The sequence below is a fragment of the Hydractinia symbiolongicarpus genome, chromosome 5, assembly GCF_029227915.1.
Source record: "Hydractinia symbiolongicarpus strain clone_291-10 chromosome 5, HSymV2.1, whole genome shotgun sequence".
NCBI classification, from domain to species: domain Eukaryota; kingdom Metazoa; phylum Cnidaria; class Hydrozoa; order Anthoathecata; family Hydractiniidae; genus Hydractinia; species Hydractinia symbiolongicarpus.
Genome location: NC_079879.1, coordinates 15,989,972 through 16,015,046, shown reverse-complemented (window position 1 = coordinate 16,015,046; position 25,075 = coordinate 15,989,972). Strand labels below are relative to the sequence as shown.

The 25,075-nt window shown below is 34.0% G+C and overlaps 2 protein-coding genes and 1 long non-coding RNA gene across 7 annotated transcripts in view; 2 read left to right on the top strand and 1 right to left on the bottom strand.

Moving 5' to 3' along the window:
* LOC130644971 (poly [ADP-ribose] polymerase tankyrase-2-like) overlaps positions 1-16,912 on the bottom strand; it is a 51,818-nt gene extending 34,906 nt beyond the window's left edge. Inside the window, exons 1-6 of the mRNA XM_057450785.1 lie at positions 16,573-16,912; positions 4,489-4,713; positions 4,325-4,420; positions 4,118-4,154; positions 3,963-4,038; positions 3,788-3,882 (exon numbers count right to left, since the gene is read on the bottom strand). Coding sequence (XP_057306768.1) covers positions 3,788-3,882; positions 3,963-4,038; positions 4,118-4,154; positions 4,325-4,420; positions 4,489-4,713; positions 16,573-16,813 — 770 coding nt within the window. The 5' untranslated portion in view covers positions 16,814-16,912. The remainder of the gene's footprint in view (positions 1-3,787; positions 3,883-3,962; positions 4,039-4,117; positions 4,155-4,324; positions 4,421-4,488; positions 4,714-16,572) is intronic.
* LOC130644975 (uncharacterized) lies at positions 121-6,805 on the top strand. Of its 4 annotated transcripts, none has more exons than XR_008982654.1 (4): positions 121-884; positions 1,760-1,789; positions 3,610-3,669; positions 6,685-6,805. It is a non-coding gene; the product is annotated as an uncharacterized LOC130644975 (long non-coding RNA). The 4 variants fall into 4 exon arrangements; XR_008982656.1 differs by having other exon boundaries at positions 1,760-1,795; XR_008982657.1 differs by lacking the exon at positions 121-884 and adding an exon at positions 950-1,411.
* A 130-nt stretch (positions 16,913-17,042) lies between the features above and the next one.
* On the top strand, positions 17,043-24,436 carry LOC130644972 (transmembrane protein 127-like). 2 transcript variants are annotated; one of them, XM_057450788.1, is made up of 3 exons: positions 17,043-22,085; positions 22,921-23,085; positions 23,397-24,436. In XM_057450788.1, the coding sequence occupies exons 1-3, from the start codon at positions 21,842-21,844 to the stop codon at positions 23,594-23,596; spliced, it is 609 nt and encodes a 202-aa protein (XP_057306771.1). In that variant the 5' UTR covers positions 17,043-21,841; the 3' UTR covers positions 23,597-24,436. The 2 variants fall into 2 exon arrangements, with proteins under 2 accessions (XP_057306771.1, XP_057306770.1); XM_057450787.1 differs by having other exon boundaries at positions 17,048-22,085; positions 23,298-24,436.
* Positions 24,437-25,075: the final 639 nt, after the last annotated feature.

Genomic DNA, 25,075 nt, shown 5'->3' with positions numbered 1-25,075 from the left:
TATATTTCCCTTTTTAGGGGGTGGCTGAGGAGTATCTGCGCAGATACTCTGAAGCAGGGGCTTTACCGTTATATGTTTACTATAGATTGCGTCAATAGTGTCAAATGAGCAGGTCTGAGGCATGAGGTGAGTTGATGTTCATGATGTTCACTATGTTCTCTATTTTTGGTTGGCAGGACGATGATTATTATTGTTTCATAGACTATGGAGAAACCTACAGGCTTTTAGTTGAAGAAAATTACTAGGTTGTTTGAGAATGTTTTACTTTATTCCCAGATATCTTAATTTGTTTATTATTTTTTAATTTTAAAATTATATTTAAATAAGCCTCCCCCCTTCCCCTTGGCTTTAGTACTATGCATATACTTAACAGGTACGCTTATTTTTTTTCAGGAAATTAATGCGGCACAGAATCACCAATCACGAAATTAACACGAAAGAAATTAACGCGATTGCCTATAACAACTTATAAAAATAATTTAATTAACGCGATTCAGCTCACCTGACTGACAAAATGTATTAAAATAACGCAAATCAAGAGACATGTTTATTTTTTTTTGAGAAGGAGTTCATTGGCAATCGGTTTTCTTTAATACGTTTACAACACCAGCTGCCCTTCAAACATATCAGGATGCTACTAATTTTTATTGCATCAATCTAGTAGAAAGACAATGAAGTGTACGTACGTGTTGCAGCTGCTAAAAAATATTTTTTTAAACTTTAATTATAGGTCTTAAATTACGAATAACTTTTTTAACATTCTGGAAATTTACGTTACACCTTAATAAAGGGTATTTAAAAAAAATTTATATAATAATATGCCAGTTCCGTGAATCTGTAACAGGCAAAGTGGATGTGTTGTTTTTTCTAAAGAAACAGCCGCGGTAACATGTTACTTTTGCTAAACTTTTATTTTTATTCTGTCTTTTGATTTAAAATTTTTGTTGTAAAAAAGTCATGGTTAATTTATTTTATTGTTCTCATAAAAACCTTTGTGTAATGATGTAAACTTTATTTCACAAAAGTCACAGGTAATTAATTTTTATTATTCCCTTAAGCACGTGCCTATTGTCTACTGTTATATGGAAAACATATTTGCTTTATTTATTCCCGCTTGAATGGAATTAACAACAGAACGTTTTACGAAAAGAACAATGAATTTTATGGTTAATTTCGCTCTCTTTTTCGATGTTTTTTATTCAGTATCCATAGTGGACTTTTCCACGGGACTAAATACTAGTAAAAAAATAATCGGCATCAATCTACAACGTTTCGGGTGTCATATACACCTAGTTTCTAGTATCACAAGTTTTTAACAATGTTCAGTTTATATATACAATCGTTTTTATAGTTACAATTAACAAAGGGGATGTAAACATCAAATGATATAACAGATATGCTATTTGAAGAGGTGATGTTATTAAACTCAGGACTATCTCATAAGATAAATAAGCTGTCCTTAATCTCAAGTGTGAAACGGCTATTCCCATGAGCCAAAGCCTTGAATTTTTTATTGATGATATGTGATTACAATGCTTTAGGTGATATTTTATTGTTGAATGATGTTTGATGATGTCGATGGTTTACCTGTTAAGAGCATTTTATTAATGCGAATTTTCCTAGTTAATTGCTTGGAATAGGGAATTTAAGACTGGACACGTATACACGGACTATTATTTCATGAAATTATACTGTTTTGAGAAAGTATGTAGCATCATCTATAATACGATTGGTTGAACTTATGGTAATTTGTGTTTAGAACATCTATAAAGGACGGCTTACTTTGGAGGTGCGTGTGAGTATAATTTGAAATGTTATTTTTCTTTCTCTTATATTCAAGCGCAGGTATTAACTCATTTATTCATTCATTCATTTTCAGTATAGGATGACGCCGCTGTTGGGGCTGCCGAAGTAAAGAAGCAAATAAATCAATAAACTAATAGAAATAAAGGGGAAAAAAGTCGAAATAATATTTTCCTTTTTCAATAATATATATTAATGGCCGAACGTAATGGGTGTTAAATGTTAAAGGATTAAATGTTTACATATAAGAGACTACTAGTTACGTTTTTTCGCTTTAAACTTAATTTTAGCTTTATCTAATTATGAATGTACACTTTAGATTTTTTGCTGACGTCAGCAGTGCATATACAAAAAGAAAATTGGTGAAATTTAGTCATTTGTTGTCTGTAATGTGTAGAGGTTGAAACGATGATCAAAATGTATAGTATCATATGTTTTTGACAAACGCCTAAGGAGATATAAGGGTTTAAAAACTTTGCTGACGTCAGCAAAGTCCCTACCAAAAGTTACAAAAAAAATTTCTCCACAAATTCGTACACCCGTTGCATTCATCATATAGATACTGTAACGGCTTCATTAATTTAATATAGCATATTAACATTAAAGTAGTGTTATTGACGTCACGCCGTAACGTCAGAAATTTTAACATATTAGACATGCATTTTTCAGTTACTTCAAAGAAAATTCCGGTAAGATCAAAGGAAAATGAACATATCCACTTTGCCTGTTACAGAGACACAGAACTGGCGTATTATTATATAGACTAGTCCATAAAGCCCGTGGAAAAATCCACTTAGGCATGAGAACAAAGTAAAAACTGGTTATTTTAGACTTTTTGCTGATGTCAGTAGTGCATATGCAAAAACAAATTGACGAAATTCAGTTTATCTGTTGCATCTATTGTGTAGAGCTTAAATTGCTGATCAAGAAAATGTATATGATCATGTGCTTTTGATGAGCGGTTAATGAGATATAAGGTTTTAAAAATTTTGCTGACGTCAGCAATGGCCTGTCAAAAGTACCAAATTTTTTTGTTAGAAATCTGTATACCTGTTGCCTTCATCGTATAGATCTTGAAACACTGATCAAGAATATGTATAGGATCATGTACTTTTGACAAACGGTTGCAGAGATATTAGGGATTGAAGGTTTTTTGATGACGTCATCAATCTGTCTATTCCGAAACGGATTTGGGGACCCAGGTTTGGGAAAATTACCCAAATTGATCCTAGGTGGTCCCTAGTTACCCACGCGGTAACGTCATAAAATGTAACATACTATAGGATATTGACGTTAAAGTAGTGTTATTGACGTCGCGCCGTAACGTCATAAATTTAACATTTGAGACATACTTTTTTCGTCGACTTTAAAGAAAATTTCAGCGACATCAATGGATAATAACAATATCCACTATGACCGTCACATACACTTCGTATTATTATATAAGATATAAACACCATTTGCACAAAACCACTTCCTTCTTTTCGTTTGGGTGGTCGATATCACCCACCGTTTTGTTCTTATATTCATTTTTTTTGTTCTTTTTATTAAAACCTATTGTAACTACTCAAGGATGCACTTTACACACTTAAGAGCACTGCTTCAGTTCAAAGCTGGCAACAATGAGGTTAATTTATCCAGAGAATTTATATTTGGATAACCTTTTGGCAAAACTGATACCCCTGTGCATCACAGTTAATACGGACAATAACAAATGTCCGGGGAAACAGCAGGCCTTACCTAAGTAAAGACTCTTCTTTTTAGTATCAACTGCAACCTTATTTGATGTTTTTTATATTCCTGTAGGTAGACCATTCATCCATCCTATCTTTTAAACGCCCTTACATTAACAAACCATTGCAAAAGGTACCACACTTTTTATTCTATTTTTGTGACTTTATTTTTTATACACAATACTTAAATATTTACCCCGGAGTACAATGCCAAGTCCCTGGCTAGTGAATCAAACATTGGTGAAACCTACCCTTTGTCTTTTGCATGTACATCTGCTCCATGTTTTAATAATATTTCAACAATTCCTGTACGATTGTACCCGGCAGCCAAATGGAGGGGCGTTGACTAAAAAACAAAAACAACAAAATTAAGGCAGCAAATCTGGCTTACCACTGCTGTAAAATAGATTGAGACTTCCCCCTTACCTTTCTCCCATCACCTGCATGACAATTAACATTTAGCGGTGTAATTAATGACTGCATTTTTTCTTCACACCCAGACCTGAAAGCATAGATTTCAATTTTTATACATCCTGTCGGTTACAACCACATACTCAAACAGATGCAGTTGGTGACATTACCTTGCACTTTCCAACAGTTCTTCTTTTTTGTAGTCACCTAGTGATTGGAGACAATTACAAATCAGTTAAAGCAAGCATTCGGCTCTCAATAAAAATATATAATGTTCTGCTATTGCGTTTGTAATTATCTTGTGTGTGCCGTACAAGATGTGTTGATGCACAAACAGACAAAATACTTCTTATTTAGATAAAATATGCAAAACCGACCTGATAAAACTAACTTGGCAGTTGGTTCTGCCAAATCTTGAGCAGTTTTTCCATCTGTGTTACGAATAGTAGCATCTGCACCATGCTGAAGCAATGCTGTAACACAAACAAATAAGTTCAGAAAAAGTTTTTAAAGGTCTTTTAAAGGCAAATAAGGAACTTACCAATGCAAACCTCAACTTTCCCCTTGATTCCAGCTTCATGAAGAGGGGTGAAATTCCAATTGTCTCTAGCATTTACGTCAGCCTGGTGTCGAAGCAATGATAGTGTCACTTCAACATGACCAAAAGAACATGCATTATGCAATGGTATTAGGCCACCATCATCTCTGGCATGAACGTCAGCTCCAGCATCAAGAAGAAATTCAACAATATCTTTGCGCCCAAAACCTACATAAATTGAGGATAAGCATACTTAGGGGCTGTTCATATGGGAAATATCTCCTCGGGAACCAGGTAAATGTTTCAGCATGATATCAAGTCGAGATCTCGGGTTGTTAACAAACTCTTAACAAAATTTAGTTACGTTCATATGGGAAAAAACATTTACCCGCCTACCGAGATCTCGGGTGGGCATGATCGAGATCTCAGTAAGCGGGTAATCCATTTTCCCATATGAACAGAAGTTTTCTCAGTAGGTGACATAAATTTATGTCGATTTCAAATGCATAATTTAAAAAAATAAACAATAGATTCTTATCACAATAAACAAAAGAAACTTATAACATGGTATTTTCTCACCCAAGGAAAAGTTTTCTCGCTCATGCCATATGAACAGAAAGTCAAAATTATATTATGCTGAAATATTTCCCCGCTAACCGAGGAAATATTTCCCATATGAACAGCCCCTTAATAGAGCAATACAAGCATAAACAAGAAGCCCAGGAGTTAAAGATTTCCGCTATTAGCCTGAAAGATTTTAAAATTTGAAGTAGACCTTGAAAACAGCGAATTGTTGGGTAAACAAACCATTGAGTATTCTCAATTATTATTGTAACTAACCTGCAATGTTAAAATACAACTTAATAAATAAAAAATAAAATTTTTACATAGCTATGTAATGTATTCTAAAATAACGGTTAAAACTTTAACTGGATATTTTCAAAACTGATCCGGAAAATTCTGAAAATTTCAGAATACAAATCTTGTTATGTATAAACTTGACGATTCGAATATAATAACTTCTGAATGAGGTCCATTTGAAGGATGAAGTAGTTCATTATTAATTATAATTCAGCAATTATTATTATTATTACTATTATTTACCCAGGATAGCCTCTTCAGTTCCTATTGGTACTGCTATCAACGAGGGTCCTGCGAAGGGGGTCCTAGCGCATTTAAAGCTCCCATTTGAGCTACGAAAGTCGTGAAAGCACAGCAATCGTTCAACTAGACAACCGCCTAAGATATCAATCCTATTCTCATGCTGAGCGCTAAGCAGAAAGGATAGATTCACACTTTTATAGTCTCTGGCATGACTCGGCCGGGGTTTGAACCCAAGACCTCCCGCACTGAAAGCGAACACTCTACCACAAGGCTATCAGTCGGTAAATAAATACATATTTCAGTATTTAGGCCTTCCACATTTAAACTCTTGTTGAAATTTTTTAAAAATGCTGCTGGTGCATGGTTTCATAACAGCTGATCTGGAAAAAAGTACGTTTTAAAAATGAGAAACAAAAACACAATTTTACCATAAACTGCATTAAAACCAGATTGTTTAATTATTGTCTCTTTAACCTCTCTTCGCCTCTTTGATTTAAAAAGGAAATTTATGAAAAGGATACAAATCAATGCCATGTGATGCACAAGGTATATTATATATATAAATATATGTAAATAACAAGCAAACTTTGTTCCCACCGGATAAAACTTTCGGATGCAACTGCAGAAAAAAAGGAGAATGTCCTATGCAAAATCAAATGCTTAATATCGAAACTGATTTACCAGGCAGAGGTCGGTAATAACAAAGATGAAGAGAAAAGGATATACGTAGGGGCCACTGAAACTACGTTTAAGGAAAGATATCGAAATCACAAACAAGATATAAAATTATCGGGTATATAAAAAGTACCGCATTGTCAAGCTACGTTTGGAACTTGAAAAATTATCAAAACCGCGAATGCTAAAGCCAGATTGAATTATTGCAAATTATGTCTAACAGAGAAAATTGTGATTTTGAACTCCCTTGACGACCTGAAATTACTTAACTCAAAAAACAAATTTATCAGTAAATGTCGTCATGACAACAAATACTTGTTAAAGAATGTTAAGAGAATTGGTGTGGGTTAAATATAAGAGTTCGAGATATTTGATATGTTTTTGATTTTGTATTTATGCTTGCTTTGTTTTATCTTATAGATTTAACAAAATATTTGGTAACTTGTACCTGATGATTGTATAACATGAAACTTAGTCGTACTTGTGTATTTTATTGAATCCTACACACATAATACAAATATATGTATATATATAAATTTAATCAAGCTGGCTTTTAATATCTTTGTTAAACAAGTAACATATTATAAGCAGGCAATATGATTTTGAAACCTGTCAACAATACAGATTTGATAAATCGATGGTCCTTTTCGTGAGTTTTTAAAAATCAAGTCTTTTGTAAGAAATCCTAGAAAAAAAATGTGTTTGAAGGGAGGTCCATGATATAATATAGCTTGATGACGAATTGATTTAGTACCAAATTGATTGGTAGGTGAGTAGGTAATTTTCAGAAGACCATTAGATTGTTCTCATGTAGTGCAGGAATGGGTGAAGTCAATAGCATATGTAGAGCAAATAGGTTCAGAAAGTTTCTTTTGATACAGCTTGTGCAGAAGAAGAACAATTATTCATCATGTACAGTATTAGAAATTTTAAGTAAGATTTGTATAGAGAATGGTAGCAGATGTGTATCCAGGCCTGGTCAGGAGACTTGTGCGATCGCACGCACACACGGCCACACATGCGCAAAAAAATTTATGCGAGCGATTTATCGCTCACATAAGAGAATATTTATCAGAATTTTCTAGATCCTACGATATATTTTTCTCACATTTTAAGAGAATCTACTAAATAATAAGCGCCACCAAAAACACAAAGCTTATGAAGAACGATCGTGTTATTATGAAGAACATGAGGTAAAGAGAACATTAAGGTCAGCCCCTTTCCTTCATGCCGATACTCTTATGCTCGGCTGGTGAAATACACTGAGACTCGAACAAAAGACGGAAGACCATTTGAGACTATGCCACAAGTCATTCCGACCTTCATTTTCACAGAGAATACTGCGAGAAGAGTGCGCACCCATGCAAGTTAAATATAACCAGAACATGGGAGAGGTTAGGTGCCCTGTACCTTTATACAGCTTTTGGACGAACGTTCTCGTGATGTAATACCAAGGATAAAACATATTGAATAAAGTTTTAAAAAATATAGCAAATCTGCCAACACATCGCGTTCAACTTAGCACTTGTGGTTAATACGTTTTACAAAATTTATTTTGTAAAACGTATTAATATTGGGTTTCGTTATAAGGCTTGCATTCCTGTATCTGCAGAAAGAAAATTTTTTTTTTGTAACAGTGACGTTAAAAAAATAATTTCAACCCGCGCTATGTTACAACCCGGTCAGGCGACGGCAAACACAAATATTTTAACTTACTAAATAATTCAGGCTACAGAATTACTGTGGTGCTTTTTGATTCGTAATAATAATCGAAAAAGTTGTATATTGTATTAAAAAGAAGTCCAGAAGTTCTTCTCCCACACAACACGGCAGGCAATAAGTCAGCCCTGCCCTCGGTTTTGTGAGGAGAGATGTTCTGTGAAGACTCTAACAATTCTAACAAAACAAATTCTAACAACAAGAGTCTCCTGTACAGTTTTACTTCATGTTAAACTGTGCTGGTGACAAGCATTTTCGAAGCATGTCACCGGCGACTTCTGCGATATACAACCTAACGATGCCCTAACCTAATAAGTCCATCTAGAAACATAAGAAGCCAGTCTAATGAAGTTCAATATTTAGAAGGTATGTCAATAAGACTTGCACTCCATTTTCATTTGTCATTGTCTTAGGAGATCAGTGCATTGAATTTATGAGAGGTCTAGCCCTAATAAAAGGTGAATGACGAAAGATATTGCCAGCTAAACAATTTCACTACAAAAATATATTGCCGACACAATGCCGACGCATCAGTTGAAATGAATCTCAGGTCGTTTTATTGCAGACATAAAAAATTCTAATTTTAAGGGCTCTCGATCGAGTATTTTTGTTGATATTTTTGATATTTTTATTTTTAGTTTTATGTTACAGATCAAACATGTGCATGCCGTAACTTTAGGTTTCATTGACCACTCACGCAAACTAATTTGCACGAGCTTTTGTGATCGCACGTGGATTGCTCACGCAGATAAATTTACGTGAGCGATTTAGCTCTCGCGGGGGTAAATTTTCCCGACTGGGCCTGTGTATCTATTGACAAAAGACATTAAACGAATAGCCCAAGCTAATCCTAGCTAATTCACCGACTCCTGACTTAGTTAAAAGAACTACGTTGACATAAATCTCTTTTGCCTGGCCCCTTTGTCGTTGGTAACCAGGTCTTACACAAATATTCAGCCATGCGGTCCTTAACTAATGCGGAGGTGACGGAGCGGAGCACGGATGAAGCAAGTCTGCAAAACTGCAATTACAGGCGTAATAGGCATTTTATCATGGATTTAATTGTAGATAATTTCTTCATTTGACAAAATAATTGGAAACCACAACAGGTCCGAATTTAATAGATTTTTTCTTTATGCCTGTAAAAACGAAACCCATGGGCGGTATAAATTTTTTTCTGTAAAAATTTTGTTAAAGTGTAGCTGAACTTCTAAATGAATTTTGAAGTTTTATTTAAGCCACGTGGATAAAAATTTATTTTAATTTGAAAACACAGCATATTTTTGGCTATATTTGCTTGTGATGACCTGAAAAATAATTGATGTTGAAGCACGTATTTTCAGAGGAAGCTCGTTGAAAGTTTTTGCACCATTAAAAAAGAAACTTTTTCTACTTGATTGTAAAAACGAAACCCATGGGCGGTATAAATTTTTTTCTGTAAAAATTTTGTTAAAGTGTAGCTGAACTTCTAAATGAATTTTGAAGTTTTATTTAAGCCACGTGGATAAAAATTTATTTTAATTTGAAAACACAGCATATTTTTGGCTATATTTGCTTGTGATGACCTGAAAAATAATTGATGTCGAAGCACGTATTTTCAGAGGAAGCTCGTTGAAAGTTTTTGCACCATTAAAAAAGAAACTTTTTCTACTTGATTCCAGCTTAATCTTAGGAAGTCGTAGTAAATAATTTTTATTTCTTGTGTTGTTTGTCATTTTTTCGAAATAATTTACAAAGTTTTCACACACAAACATGCATGAACACACATAAACACACTTGAAAACTTGAAGGCAAAGACGTTTCCTTAACAGATCTTTAATTGATGCTGTTTTAGATTTTCTTGGCACGTTCTTCTTGAATATAATAAGATTTGCTCGCTTATCTAAATTTTCCAACTTTAGCTGAAATGTCTTGGTAGAATAACATGTAATGATTGAACAATACATGAAAACTGGTATCAACATGGTCTTGTAAATTGTTGATGCAGTCTTGATGGTTAACTGAGGTCTGATTCTCTGAGGCAAGTATAATCTCCCTCTAACTTTCTTGTATGTTGACTCGATGTGCTCACATAGTGAAAGAGTTTGGTCCAATTTTACACCAAGATATTTGTAGGAGTTGGTGAAAGAGAGTGATTGATGCCGATAATTAAGAACCGCATGGCTGGATTTCTTGTGTAAGACCTGGTTACCAACAGACAGGCAGGCAAAAGAGATTTATGTCTACGTAGTTCTTTTAACTAAGTCAGAAGTCTGTGAATTAGCTAGGATGGTAGGTTGGCTATGAATAGGCTTGCTCGTGGATTAAAAGGACTAGGACTATTCAATAATTTCTTAGATCTAAAAGTGTCCGACCATGACGGAAATCTATCGGACGTTTTGTCTGACGAGTCTCCAAAAATTCTTTCAAGGGCTGCCATCGCACGCTACAAAATGGATTTTAAAGGTTGATTTTGAAAACTCAATACTTATTTTTCAGGCGTGCAATTAATCACACGCCTGACACGATTTAGGCATGTGCCAAGGCATGCGGGTGCGATCGCACGCCTCTCCTGAAAAAGACTGAATACACCAAGGTACTTGCTGTATTTACTGTGAAAAATTATTTTCCTGCCAATCTTAAGTCTCACAGGATGATTCAAAGGCTTCTTGGTGTATCTAAGATGATGTATTTAGTCTTACTAGCATTAAGAGATATCATATTAGCGTTAAGCCATTGCCAAAAGAACTTCAGGTCAAGACTTACCTTTTTTGTGAGACTTCTTAGAGAACTATTGATGTGAAGAAGATTGGCAATAAAAATACCACAAGCATAATGACTCTTCTCAAGTGCATCAAGAATTATTTTGAAAAATGTACATAAGGGTGTGAGAAGTAGAGCAAAGTTTATGAAAACCAAATTGATGACTATACAAAACCTTAAACTTTCAAGAAAACTATATAATATATACACGTTTATACAGAAGTTTCCCAAAAATTTTGTCAATATTAGACAGAAGACTGATAGAACGGTAATTGGTGCAATCCATTTGAGAGCCTTAGCATATTTGAGGTTAAGAGGGTAATCGCCAGTTGGGAGAAATAAATTGATAACCTTGGATTGTGGGGCAGATATAACATCCTTGATGGAAAATAAAATTTTGGGGGAAATGCTATATATGGACCAGACTTTTTTTGAGTAATAGTTTTAATACAATTAGCAACTTCTTGTGGAGAGACAGGATTAAGGAAAATAAAACTGGGAATGGGGTTACTGAGAAAACTAGAAAAATGTTTGCTGGCAAGGGTATTTTAAAACGAATTTTAATACAAAAGCTTCACCTTTTATTACTGTTATGAGAACTTATTCTGCAAAATAAAAATGATTAGGTAACGACAGGCAGTTTCCTGTATACATACAGGAAAACGACAGGCAGTTTCCCGTATGTATACCAGGCACTAATCTAGAGCAAAAGAGCGTCCGGTATTCGGACGCTGCCCTATAGAGAAAAAAAATCAGAAATTTTATTTTTCCCTGAAAACCTCAAAAACGAGGTCTGGATACAGAAGCAATAAATCCCAAGATTCAGTGCCCTTTTTCTGATATAAAGTGCCCTTTTTTCACTCACGGTGCCCTAAAGGAAAATATACCACAGCGTCAACAATCTTCACGTAACATATACTTATCTTCGCGAAGAAACTCGTGTGCGCTGCCATGTTTACATTTCGTGTTGTTTCCGTAGGTCATTCACACTAAATATACTTCCACGCTATCTAAAATTGTTTGTTTTATTTTGGTTTTATTACCAACACATGTGCGTATTATTTTCGATTTTTTAAACAAAAACACAAATTGAACACCATGTGTTTCGAATTCTTTTCAATTGTTTTGAAACAATGAGTTAATAATTTTCCATGTGTTTTGAATTCTTTTCAATTGTTTTGAAACAATGAAATAATAATTTATTAATGTCTTATTATGTTACGTAATTACATAATCGACTTAAAGAAGATTTCAAGATTATTTATCCAAAGAAGTTGAATTTCGTGAAGTTCACAGTTCGGGTTCAAAATGCCAACGAAAAAAAGATTAGAAAAGAAAAAAAACATAGAGAAGTTAAAGGCTGCTAAAGGCTCAAAAACTATTGCGCAATGTTTTTCTCGTATGAAGCTCATCATGAACGACAAACGGACCAATCTCGACCAAAAAAGTTTAGATACCTTGATGCGCATCTCGCATGCAACAAATCCTCTATCCAATAGGGAAGTCGACAGAGTTTTACAGATTTGGAAAACAAATCGTAACAGACGCATATTTTCATCGAAAATATAGTATCTTTCTCAACGAAAAAAATTGTTAACAAAGTCTCTGTGAAAATAAGCTAAAGTTTCGGAATGATATAGAACAATACTTTTTCGCCGAGAAAGATTTATGCATAATATACTTTGATTGTAATTTGAGTACAATTTAAGAAAGGGACTGTGGTCAGTATTTTGCTAATCACGCAATCATTGTTTCTTCGTTCGTTCATAATGGTACCGGAAACGGCGTAGTCGGCGTGACTGTTTCGTCGACTATCGTTGATGGTTGTGATGTAGTTGGGCTTGTGCTTTGTGTTTCTAAATGAATACTAATGGAAACAAGTACTGATGAGAAGAAACAACTTGGTTGAATGTTATCAAAATAAGCCTGGGAAATGCTATATTAGCCATTCTAGAGCGTTCACAAACCCCAAATTTTTTTTGGCCCCCAACCATGGTGGGGGCCATTTTTTCCACTGCCCTTTTTGTAAGCATAGGTACGCTGCCTCCAATTTCTAGATTAGTGCCTGTATACATACAGGAAAGTGCCTGTCGTTAAAAATAAATACATGTATTTATTTTAAAACCGAAGTTGCAATTAAGTATTTTTGAAAAGGGTATTATACTTATACGCACCTGCAGCATATCTTAACCGTACTGAGTGCTCAGCCCGGTACCATGATTAATTTTTAAACTTTTACAGTAACTTTTTTCACAAAATATGATAATATTGACCAGTGTTTTTGTTATGACAAGGTAACAACTGGTTGTACACTGTGTTTTTATTTCAGGTAAAGTAGCAGTGAAGTTATTTTTTAAAAATATATTACACCTGAAACAATATTCTCCTGGTGGGCAAATGTCGCATAATACTTTCACAGATCCATATTCTTCAGGGTAGCCATTTTGACTTGGGGGAAAACACACTGTTCACCTTGACCATAAAACCTCAGTGTATTCAAGAGGGTCCTGATAAGCCGCAAACGCCCGCATATATAAGGGCGAGTTCGGGCCATTTTTAAAATTTAAATTGGCGGTTGTCGCCTGAAACCGCTTGCACTTTCCTGAACACGCCCAGAGCATTCCGGAAATGCAGTTTCTTGTAACATACAGTACTGGAATCAGGACACCTAACATCATGAGCGCATATCATGCGTGACCAAAACGATCTGCAATCATATTGTGACCATCTCGATAGAAAAAATGTTAACGAAGAACTTCACGATAGACACGATGTATAAAAAAATAACGATGCTATTGTGATCATCACTATTAATCAGGATTGTCGCGATTGATCGTGAATAACATTAAAAATAATAAACAATAGATGGGTAATAACATTAAAAATAATAAACAATAGATGGGTATAATCTTGTGTCTGTTGTTTTTTCACATTTAAAAATTCTTTTGCATCTTTTACTGTAATATATTTTTATTAGAAATTGGACATTAGAAAAAAGGCGACCATAACATAATTAGTTGTTCTACGGGCGAAGTCGATAGTAGCTTATGGTCGGCGAAATAAATTTTTTTCATTATAAATGCATGTGGAAACAAAAAACAAAAAACAACAACGGAGGAGGGTGTTACGACAAGCACATTTTTGTATGTATTTTCCCTAATGCCGAAGTTTATATTTTTTAGTTGCAACGAAAAAATATAATTTGTCTCACCAAAAAAATATAACTAGCACTCAAGGTGAAAAGATGAAAATACTTGCATGCTCAAATACTTGTTTCTAAAAGTTACGCAGCAAGTTATTCTTATGCTGTTTAAAGTTACAGAATATACTAGAGTTGCTGCAAAATTTATACAGCATGTGATTCTCTTCCCACTTAAAATAATGAAAAAAAAAGTTTAGTGTTCTTTATGTTTTTTTGCACAGTCTTATAAAAAAATCTAAATTTAAGTGCAAAATTTTTTTACGGACTATAGCTTTATTTATTTGAATGTCATAATGGAGGAGGGTGTTACAACCAACGTATTGTACCTTGTTTTTATTATACTACCGTATTTCCCAGTATATAACCCACAGCTCCGCTTTTTTAGGGAGTTACAAACCCGATGCAGCCCTATATACCCCCAAATATAACCCGCATAAAATTTCAATCCTTGAGTTTTACTTACCCGCACCTTCGTATAACACAAATCGTGATAAGAAAAAAATTCAGCATAACTTTACCTACCCAAATCATTTTATAAACATGTGCATGTGGTTGCTTTTTCCGTTTGTTTTTTAGTTCTGTGTCATTCTTTTTTTATTCGTTCTTAAATTTTGAAAAGCTGATCTAAAAAAACATTTCTATCGCTGCTTTTCGTTCTTAAATTTTGAAAAGGCGATCTAAAAAAACATTTGTATCACCGTTTTTCGTTTTTAAACTTTTAAAATGCGATCTAAAAAAACATTTCTATCGCCGCTTTTCGTTTTTAAACTTTTAAAATGCGATCTAAAAAAACATTTCTATCGCCGCTTTTCGTTTTTAAATTTTGAAAAGCTGATCTAAAAAAACATTTCTATCACCGTTGTTCGTTCTTAAACTTCCAAAACACGATCTAAAATAGCTTTTCTATCAAAATTACAGTTTCAATATTTGTTAAACTATAATAATTTCTATCACTTAAAAGCTTTATTTAACCCATGCAACCAACAATGCCTTCTCGCTAGTTTATTTACTTTCCACGCAAAACTTTTGTTTAATAAAAATATTAAACAATGGCTCTTCGTGTCACATTGATAGAGTTGATAACATTTGCAATTATGCTATTGGGAATATATTTTTTCTTCAATAATCTTTTGTTTATTACGCGCAAATTAATGACTTACAAGACTCGCAAGATAATTAATAAGAACAAAAGACAAACAACTACCGCCTCCGAGAAAAAGGTGTGAAACTTGAGCGTACGCATACGCTTACATCTGGACTGTACTGTAATGTTGTTATCTATTTATATCTCAGCAATCACAGTGTGCATGATAAAATACATTGTAGCAATGGGGAGGAGATAGTTGCATGTGTCTTACTGATTGTATTTTTAATTTATTTTTCATATTTTCAATAATCACCTATTGCTTGAAGGTAGCAAAGATAAAAAGGAAAATTATCATCCATTTAATTTTACATTTTTTAATATTTATAAAAGAAATTAATAATGAAGGGCTGGGCACTAGGTTGTAAAATACATGTCAATAACATGTAAAAATGATACCTGCTATACTGCTCTATCATCAGAAGCAAATCATTTTAATGCGCTCAATGTGATTGCAAAGATATAAACAGATTAGAATTACATTCAACACAAAAGAAAAGATGATCTCCAAAATTTGTATTTAGAGAGAATACGGTAGAAGTCTTGCAGTATTTTAGCAAGCGTAATTTTAAACATATATAATAATCATAAAGAAAGAGGGTGTTACGACAATAATAATCTTTTTCTCATGAGTTGGGGATAAGAAAATGTTCGATTGTTTTTAATTTTTTTTTCTTAAAAATATATTTGCTTGATATTATTTTTTTGTTTTCGTGAAAATTAGGGTAGGTCAGGCCCGTAGAAGAACTAATTAAGTTGGAGTCGCCTAAACAAGAAAAAAACTTACGGCGATGAAAATATATATTCTTGATTTAAAAAAAACACAAATAAAAATTATATATATTTAATGGTGTTATTCTCTCATGGCAATTATAATTATTCTTTTATGACAATAAGTGTTATTATAATGTGTAAAGGTGTATCATGATGGTCGCGATGTGGATCGCAAAAATTGCAATGCATCAAGAAAGTCAATTTCACGAGGGATCATAACTTTCACAACGCTAAAGAATTTTACTATCGCGACAATATAGTGCGCAGTATAGTCTGCATATCGTGCACGTCGCACACGATACGAGGTCCACAATGTTAGGTGTCCTGATTCCAGTACTGTACCATGCAGAAGACAGGGAACAAGGCGCTCTTTTCAGGCATTGTTTGGGTCTATGCGGGTTTTTTTCGTGAGAATACTTGAATTTTCTAATAACGTATAACGCGGAACTTTTTATGTGCTTATGTGGCTTATTGGTACCCCTCTCTCAACCGATGTGACATTGCAACCAGAAGAATGTTGTGTGCGCTTTACTCAATTAACAAAATACTGTGTACCTGTACTAAAGCGCTCCACCTATGTGTGTGACCGTTTGCGGCTCTTATTAAGCGCTCAACTTGGCTTTTGATAGCAGATTGCACAGTTACTTGTTTAACCCAGATGTTGGGTTAAACAACTGGCTAGTACTAGAAAACATACAGAAAATTATAGGATGTATAATATTTTTACCTGCAGCAAAATGAAGTGGTGTTGACTTTCTTCCAGCAGTATCTCTCATATTCACGTCCCAATTATTTTGAATTAAAAAACGCACCCGAGAAACATCCCCAGTTCGACAAGCTTCAAATAATTCTCTGCCACTTTCATTTGCGTGAGGTCCACCTTCCATCAAAGTACTTGCAACACTACTGCGTCTCGTAGGAAGATTTGAATTCTGTCGGTGGTGCTGCCTACTTGTTGGGGAAGCCATCGAACGACGCTAAAATTTTTATGCTGTCTGTTTTGCCAACCTTTCCTTTTCTCACCTCTTCGGTCGTGTCCCTTTAAAATAGGGATACTATTATGCGGTCACACCCAACCTCTAAACTACTTGCCGTAGAAATAGAGTTATACTTCTTGGACAAACTGAACAGGCATGTCAATATAATTTCCCCGGGTCAAAAAATTATACCGGTCGGCAATATCGGATGTGAGTGAGTCAACATCCAAAACAAGCAGGGAGGAAAGGAGGAAGTTAACTTATTTTCCAGGCAACTGGGAAGCTCTATTAATTTTTTTTTATAAGAGAGGACAAAACTACGATGGTCCCTATGGCTCACTCTTCTTCTAAATAAAAACACTTCTCTTCTTAGTTAAAACACTTCTCTTCTTAGTTAAATCACTTTCCTCTGAAATCTTCTCTTCCGTTCAAAAAAATTCTCTTCCAAGGTGGGAAACACTTATCTTCCATGAACTCAAAAAATTCCCAGACCCAATTCTGGTCTGGAATATTAATTGAGCTGGATTTTGATAACTAGCGTTTTTGAATAAATAACCGACCACAGTCCACCTCAGAGTTTTTTGTGTTTTTGATATATAAGGGAGACAAGGCGTGAATAAATGCCATTGTGGTATCCGTTTAAGGCATTCATTTATCTTTTTATTATACACACGTTTGTTGTAAGAATACCAAAATTTTAACCGGCTGCTCATTTATTTTTTATTGTTTTGAACAAAATACGTACTAAAATACTGTAGTTAGTAGTAGCAGTAGCTGGAGCAGGTGCAGCAGCAGCAGCAGTAGTAGTTAATATTTATTTATCAATAAGTCATGTACAATGTAAAACTAAATAAATAATCTTTTGTTACAAAAATGACTAATTGATAGGAGACACACCTATTAGTCAAAGACTATTCTGGAGGAGGCCACCAGTGTTTAGTAGATAATTAATGTACTAAATAACTACCAATGAAAAACAAGTAAAACATTTGTTATAAATTAGGCAATGTAATTACTTAGAAAGATGCTATTTTGCAATTTAGTTAGACTAAAATTTGATAGGGTAGCAAGATCTAGTTCAAGACACAAAGACTGCAGCTCATTTCAGTGAACAACTGACTGATAAACAATAGAATTAATACCATATTTAGAGGTTTTTCAGTGACTTTTAGCTAATAAACCCCTTAATTTCCCCCTAGTGATGTGAGTATTAGAGTAGTATCTGAGATCAAAAGTATTACTTAGAGAAAAATTTTGTCTGTTTAAAATTTGATAAATCGTTAAAACATTGAAGGATTTAACACGGTCAATAAGTTTTAGAATGCAAAGTATACTAGTATACTATTACGAAAATTATACAGCCCATGGGTGTAAAATTGTGGACCAGATTTTTAATTTTAGTTTGAAGAGAAAGTTTCCAACCACATGCAGGGTAGTGTTGTGCAGAAGATATAGGCATCAAAATACAGAAAAGAAGTGTGAAAATGCATAGGAGAACTGTTTGGATCATAAACGAGAAGTGCTTTTAAATCGGAAGAAAAGTGAGCCATAGGGGTCATCGTATAAAACACCTAGCTAGTTAGCTAAATTTTCCAGCATTTAATTTTATTTATATTTTATCTAAATAGTGTCTTTGATTGTTTGACCACAGTGTATTTGTTATCCTCCCAAGACAATTGATTTCTTGAGTCAGTCAGTCAGTCAGTCAGTCAGTCAGTCAGTCAGTCAGTCAGTCAGTCAGTCAGTCAGTCAGTCAGTCAGTCAGTCAGTCAGTCAGTCAGTCAGTCAGTCAATTTATTTGTCAGGTAGAGAATATTACAATGTTATAAATTGTATAAGGTGTAACATTTATTGTTGCATCTATTAGTGACGGGAGGTTGGGTCAACCACCCTATAAAGAAAGATAGACAAATACAAACTAAAGAGGCAGACACAGGGACATCACAAGACATGTAAGGAAAAAGAAAGAAACACAAGGGGGGGATGATAAATTGTTATAGGAAAATTTGTTGTAAATTCGAATCACAGAAGTATATGTCGCGGAAATACAGAAGAGGATGCAATTTTAAAATGCAATGGTATAAGTAGTTGTCAATGAAATGCCTGATGAGAATTGGCTGTATCTCAAAAGTTGATTTACTAAAGGAGTCTAAACGGAAAAATCCCAGTCTTTTACTGAGTAAAAGTGAATAGATTTTTAACCAGAAAAAGTTGACCTGTCTAGAGGTAAGTTAATTAAACCACATCTACCAGCCCGAGTTTGGTGTACACAAGAAAAATCAAGTGCAAATGTATTTGTAAGACTAATAGGTAATATATCGTAAGCGAGATTATGGACAAAAAGGATTTTTGAAGGATGACTAGATCAAAAAATTTAGGAAGTCCTAAGTTGCGATATAAGGGGCTAGTCCTAGTTCTATCTCTCAGGACAACAAACGATATAAGTCTTACGGAGTGGTTTTGGAGAATACTGACACGTTGCATAAGAGTGCCTTTTTGCCAAAATACAATATTTCAGGATAAGAAGAATGCATTTTTTCAAAAACAGTGTCGTCTATGGAAGATACAGCTATATCTGCATACGAACAAGAATTAGGTGCACCTGTTGCTGTGCCATTCGTTTGTAATAAGTGCTTATTTGCGAAAACAGAATTGTTATTATAAAGACATAGGTCTAACGCATCCATAATGCATTCTGTCGATGGTTTCTTAAATATTCTTTTATCCATGATTTTTCGCACGGAATCTAAACCATTTCTATTGTCAATGCTAGGAAACATGTTACGATATCAAAAGATACCAATTCAGTGTGATCAGGTATGCCTTTTTCGTTAATTAAATCAATAATGTCCAGTAAGTGAGACATGTTCTTAATTCTACTACGCATATTTTCAGTAAACGGTGCACATATAACTTCAAGAAATCTAGCTAAATTCTTGATAGCAGTGTTACAACCAGAAGTAAGTAATCGTACTGGAGTACCAGCCTTGTGAGTTTTGTAAAGAGTGGAGTTTTTGCCTGGACAGGCATTCTCATTCACTATATATTCTTTCCATTGCTTTGATACTTCACCATTTTTAAACCATTTTTCAGCCCAATCTTTCACCATTTGGTTGTTGTGGATCATGTTCTAACGTTAAAGGAACTCCTTTGTATCTGTTGTTTTGCCTTTTCATTGTCAGTTATTTTGTCTACAATTACGAAACGGTTTCCTTTGTCCTGTGTCCTAATTATTAAATCACCATCTTTATTCTAAAGTTGTTGTTTTCTCCATGTGTTTAAATACATTCTCTGATCCTTAGTCAAATTATCTTTTACTGTTCTCCTAGAAGTATCATTAAAAAGAGATCTTTCAATGTTTGATATGAAAGTCTCGAGTTCCGGCGAATTTGTTTTTGGAGCAATCCATGTAGACAGCTTTCTCGGGGGATTCTTTATCTCTATATTGGATGTATCATTGTTATTTGAATTTTTGTTTCTAAATATATATCGTGTTCTAATACGGTTTTTGAAAGAGTCGAAGTCTTTTTGGAGTTGAAGCCAATCGTAATTCAATGGCGTTGGAACAAATGAGGGCCCCTTAGCGCAAAGTTCTTTCATAGGAGTAGACATACGTTTAGAGTCAACATTAATAAGGATAGGATGATGATCATTCATAACAGTTTCTAAAGCTACCACCTCAGGTGCAGGACTTAGTTGAATATCTTGGAAATTATTCAGAAGCCGTGATATATTATTTTTAAAAAGAGAGATATTAACTCCACCTCTTACCAACTTTTTTTCTCGTCGCATTTCTAATATAGATTGAATTCGATCATTTTTCCTTGTAAACAATGTACGGATATATAAATCTCGTTCTGGAAAACTCTTAAACATAACTAGAGCTATTGCGCGCGCAGCATCTTCATGTTTGCATATTGATCGTCTGTAATAAGAAATTGTTTTTTGTAAAAGCTTAATGGAACATTTTTTTTAATATGCTGAAATACTCACAGCCTTTGATATTAGAATGGAAACGCAACATAAAACCTTTTGGTACACTATTGTATTTAATGTAGGTTGACATGAATACGATGTGATGACGGTATCGTATAATCTTGTTAATACTGGAAAGTAAATCCAGACTTGTCGCGGCTGTTTCCAGAAAACAGTATATTGGTTGCATATAAAAGAGAAAATAACTTAAGGGATTTAATATTACGTGCTGATCCTTACAACATCAAGTCCGATTTATCAAATGACAATGCAGCAGGTTATGTGAAATGTAAGAATAAAAAATGCGACTCCTGCAAGAATTATGTAATTGAAACCCCTTTTATAGTATCAAAATCAACTGGCAGAAAATTTAAAATTCGTCGCGAAAGCAGTTGCAGTTCAAAAAACGTTATAGACGTTGCTTTTTGTAAATTATGTGGTAAGCAGGGTGTTGGATCCACCGTTGCTTGGAAGCCTCGACTTTCGAATTACAAATCCCACATTAAAAAGAAGATACCATCTTGCAAAGTTGTGAAACATTTTATTGATGAATGCCCTGATGCTTCCATGCAAAATATTGGGTTTATTATAGTTGATGTTGTGAACAATGGAGAGAATTTAACAAACAGGCAAATTGATAGTTTGCTATTAGATAAAGAAAAATTCTGGATAGGGACACTCGTTACACAACATCAGGGACTTAATGGTTCTCATGACTGGAATAGAACTAAAAGAACAGAAAAATGCAAGTTGTAGAAACCATGTGAAAATTTATAAGGTAATGTGGCCTGTTTCAATACACAGTTGTACACAATATTTTTCTTTATTCAAATGTAATGTATAGGCTTAACAATCTATGTGTAGAATTGTTACAGCCAGAAAATAAAAAATTTAATTTTAAAATTAAAGGAAAAAAAACAGGAGTTGCTTGAAAAGCTGGAACGCGTAAGGTTTTCTGTTGGAAAGCTAGATTTTTTGTCTGTGTCTCAATCTAATTTAGCTGTATTTGAAAGCAGGTTAAATATTTAATAAAAAGTAAAAGGTATGTTTGTTGGAAGAGCCAATTTCCCATACACATTTCACTCAAGAAGACGTCGGAGACATAGAAGGCATGGCAAACCAGAATTTCGTCGTAACATCCCTTCAGCGTTCTTTGGACTTATTGTCACAGGTTTATATGCTGTAACAATGGCAGAGCCAAACTGGTTTCAACTGGAGGGTGGAGAATGCACTGGTAAACATCTGGGTCTGTATACAATTTTTGGGATGGACGTTGAACATATGAAAGGTATTTATATAATACGAATAATAAAAAGTGCAGATTTGGCTTCCAAAAATAGACTAAAACTACAATAGAAAAGAAAATTTTCGGACGGAAAAGCTTTCGGATTTTTTTTTTTGTCTGAAAATTTTTCTCTCCGAAATTCGTGTCTGCCAAAAGTTTATTTGTCCGAAAATTTTGGTTTTTCTTTTTTTTTTAAAGAGTACCAGTGCATATAAATTATATATAGGGTAATCAGAAAGTCAATAAAAACTGCAGTTTTTGAACTTATTATTTTCGTTATTTTTACCTTTGGCTAAGGCTCTATCTATAAATTTGGATCCTGAAGACCCTTTTTTAGATCCTGATTAAAAATATATGTAAACTTTAAATGCTTTTAGCCTTCTTTTTGTGTCATTTTCCGTAATCATTACTTTTAAAATTTGGGTAAAATTTGTTCAAAAGACTTACCCATACATTTTTTGACTTTATAAATCTTGTCCGAAAATTTTTCCGCTGAAATAAAAAATTGTGTCTGAAAGTTTTTCCGCCAAAGTTTTTCTGTCGAAACATTTTCCGCCGAAAATTTTAGTTTTTAACATCCGATATATGCATATGGTAATCTATCTTTGTTGTATGGAAATAGTATGGTAAAAGAAACTATTCTTATAATGAAAAAGTTAGTTTCGGATGTAAAAAACAAACAACGAAATAATTTAATAGGAAAATAAATTATAAATGAGTAAATTTTAGAAGCAACTGATTAAGCAAACATAAATAAGTTAAATAATAATTAATCGATAGCGACCAAATGGTATTGTACATTTTTCGTACTTCGCCATATTGGGTTCTATTTCCTTAGATTCCTGTATCAATAACGATATACTAACAAAATTACGAGTTTGTGCAGCTTTAGCCCTCCTCGGCGTCATTAGCAGCATGTTTCAATTCACGTTAGATGTGTGTGGTACCAGTAAACGTGGTCTAAAGTTGATCAGGAAGAATTCGTTTGGTCATATACTTTCGGGTATGTAGCACTTGCCCTTTTGTGGAGGTGATTGGTGAAAATAAAAGGGGAGGGAGGTTGGGGGCCAGGGGGTAGAGGGGAGTCGTAAGGCAATGAGGAAAGGATGGGTAAACATGCTTTTAAAGTTGCAGGTCATGAATAAATAAGCGGTTTGCCCGGAAGTGAAAAAAAGAAGTACACTGCTCATTGTGATTCTGAGCTATTTTTTTTAGTTTTAATTGCTATCACAATTATTTGTTTGTGTTATTGGATTACTGTGGATGTGAACAAATTAAAACTAATTGGAACTGTTCAAGTTAAATGTACCTTAGATATCGCTTTCTATTTGGTGATTGGCTCCGGCGTTGCCGCAGTTATTGCAACCACATTGAGTTTATTGCAGATCACATGCGAGAAAAGACAGCCTCGTCCTAGATATGGCAGTGACATGCAGTTACAGCTGATATGCCATAACGAGGCAGAAACATTTGACAATTTGCCGCCAGTCGCACCGCCGGCTTACCAAGAATAATGTATATTAAGTTTCGTTCAACTATGTAAATTCATTTTATAGCGATTGTTTTTTACATACAAAAGTTAATTTAATTTCTTACTATATATACTCACGGTTTCCACTCAGTTAAGAAATATAAAAATACGACAAAGATGGCAAAACGTCAGAAAAGTGGTCGAAAGAAAATTAAAAAAGCTGAAATTGGGTTGGGAAAAAGTCATGAATATTGTGTTTCCTTAAATCATGTGATGCTTCCCCTAATCAGGTCAAGCATTCACATTTTTTGCAAAAAGCTTTTTTATGTTTCAGGAAAAAGTGGAGACATTTAGACAAAAAAGTAATAAAGTTTTGAACCTAGTGACAGAGTGGATACCATGATAATGCATCATTTACTTCTTGTTTGAAGTTATGGGTTATTTACTGTAAAAACGTTCAGTTGTGTTACGGGATCAAAATATTTGATAGAAAACATGTAAATTTTATAATTAATTTTAAAATCTTTTCATAACACTTTTCAAGTAGGGATTCTGATGATTCTCTTGATAGTTTTTGATAGAGTAATGTTAGAAGCAAATATGGTTCTATTTTTTTTACAAACTTCTTCGATTTTCTTGTTTTATTTCGTAAAGCTGTGCTACTTTCTCTATTTGCATTTTCTGCTAGCATGATGCGGTTGTGTTCGTTTTTACCCTGGAACATATTCCAGGTCGAAATTTATCATTCCCAAAGCTGTTATGATGACTTACAATCCTTTTGATGATTGTGATGAGATAATTTTTCTATTTTTATACTGTTCTTTTGTGAATAAAGTTTACGTTTCATGTAAATATAAGCACTTTAATAAAAATTACGTGTAGATTTTTAATTTCTTTTCTAGCCAATAAGAAAACAGTACAGTGTCATAACAGATTGCCGATGGAAAGGGGTTAAAAAATTCTCGGAAAAATTATTTTCATACCTTTTTTAAGAAAACTTTCTTGCTGTGGTAACAGGTTTTTCCGTCGGGAAATGCACAAAAAAAATGTAAAATATAAGCCTCGAAACTACCAACCCTATTCACAGGATCATTAAATCTTGATGCAAAAATATAGGACCGAGTACTAACACCTTGATTGTTCACCCCTAAAGACCCTCGATTTTTCACCCCTATTGCATTTTATTTAGTAGTGTCGTGCCAGTGGAATAAAAAATAAACGGTAAGCTAAATAAGTATTCCTTGCCATTTCGCCATAATTTTCTACTTTGCTAATTGTGACCTCTTTCATTTACGCGAATTCCAAGTAAACACTATTAACCAAAACGTTTTTTACAGTGGTTACCAGGGTGACCACGCTTAAAATCTCCTAAAGAACCTAAAATGTTGACTTTAATTATTAACTCCTCCTTTAAGCTTGGTTCTCACCTGGCAATAAAAAGCACTAATGAGCTATATCTCGTGTTTTTTTCATAAGTGAGAATCAGTTTCAACGCTCGTTGTGCACATTGTCGCTCATTAGT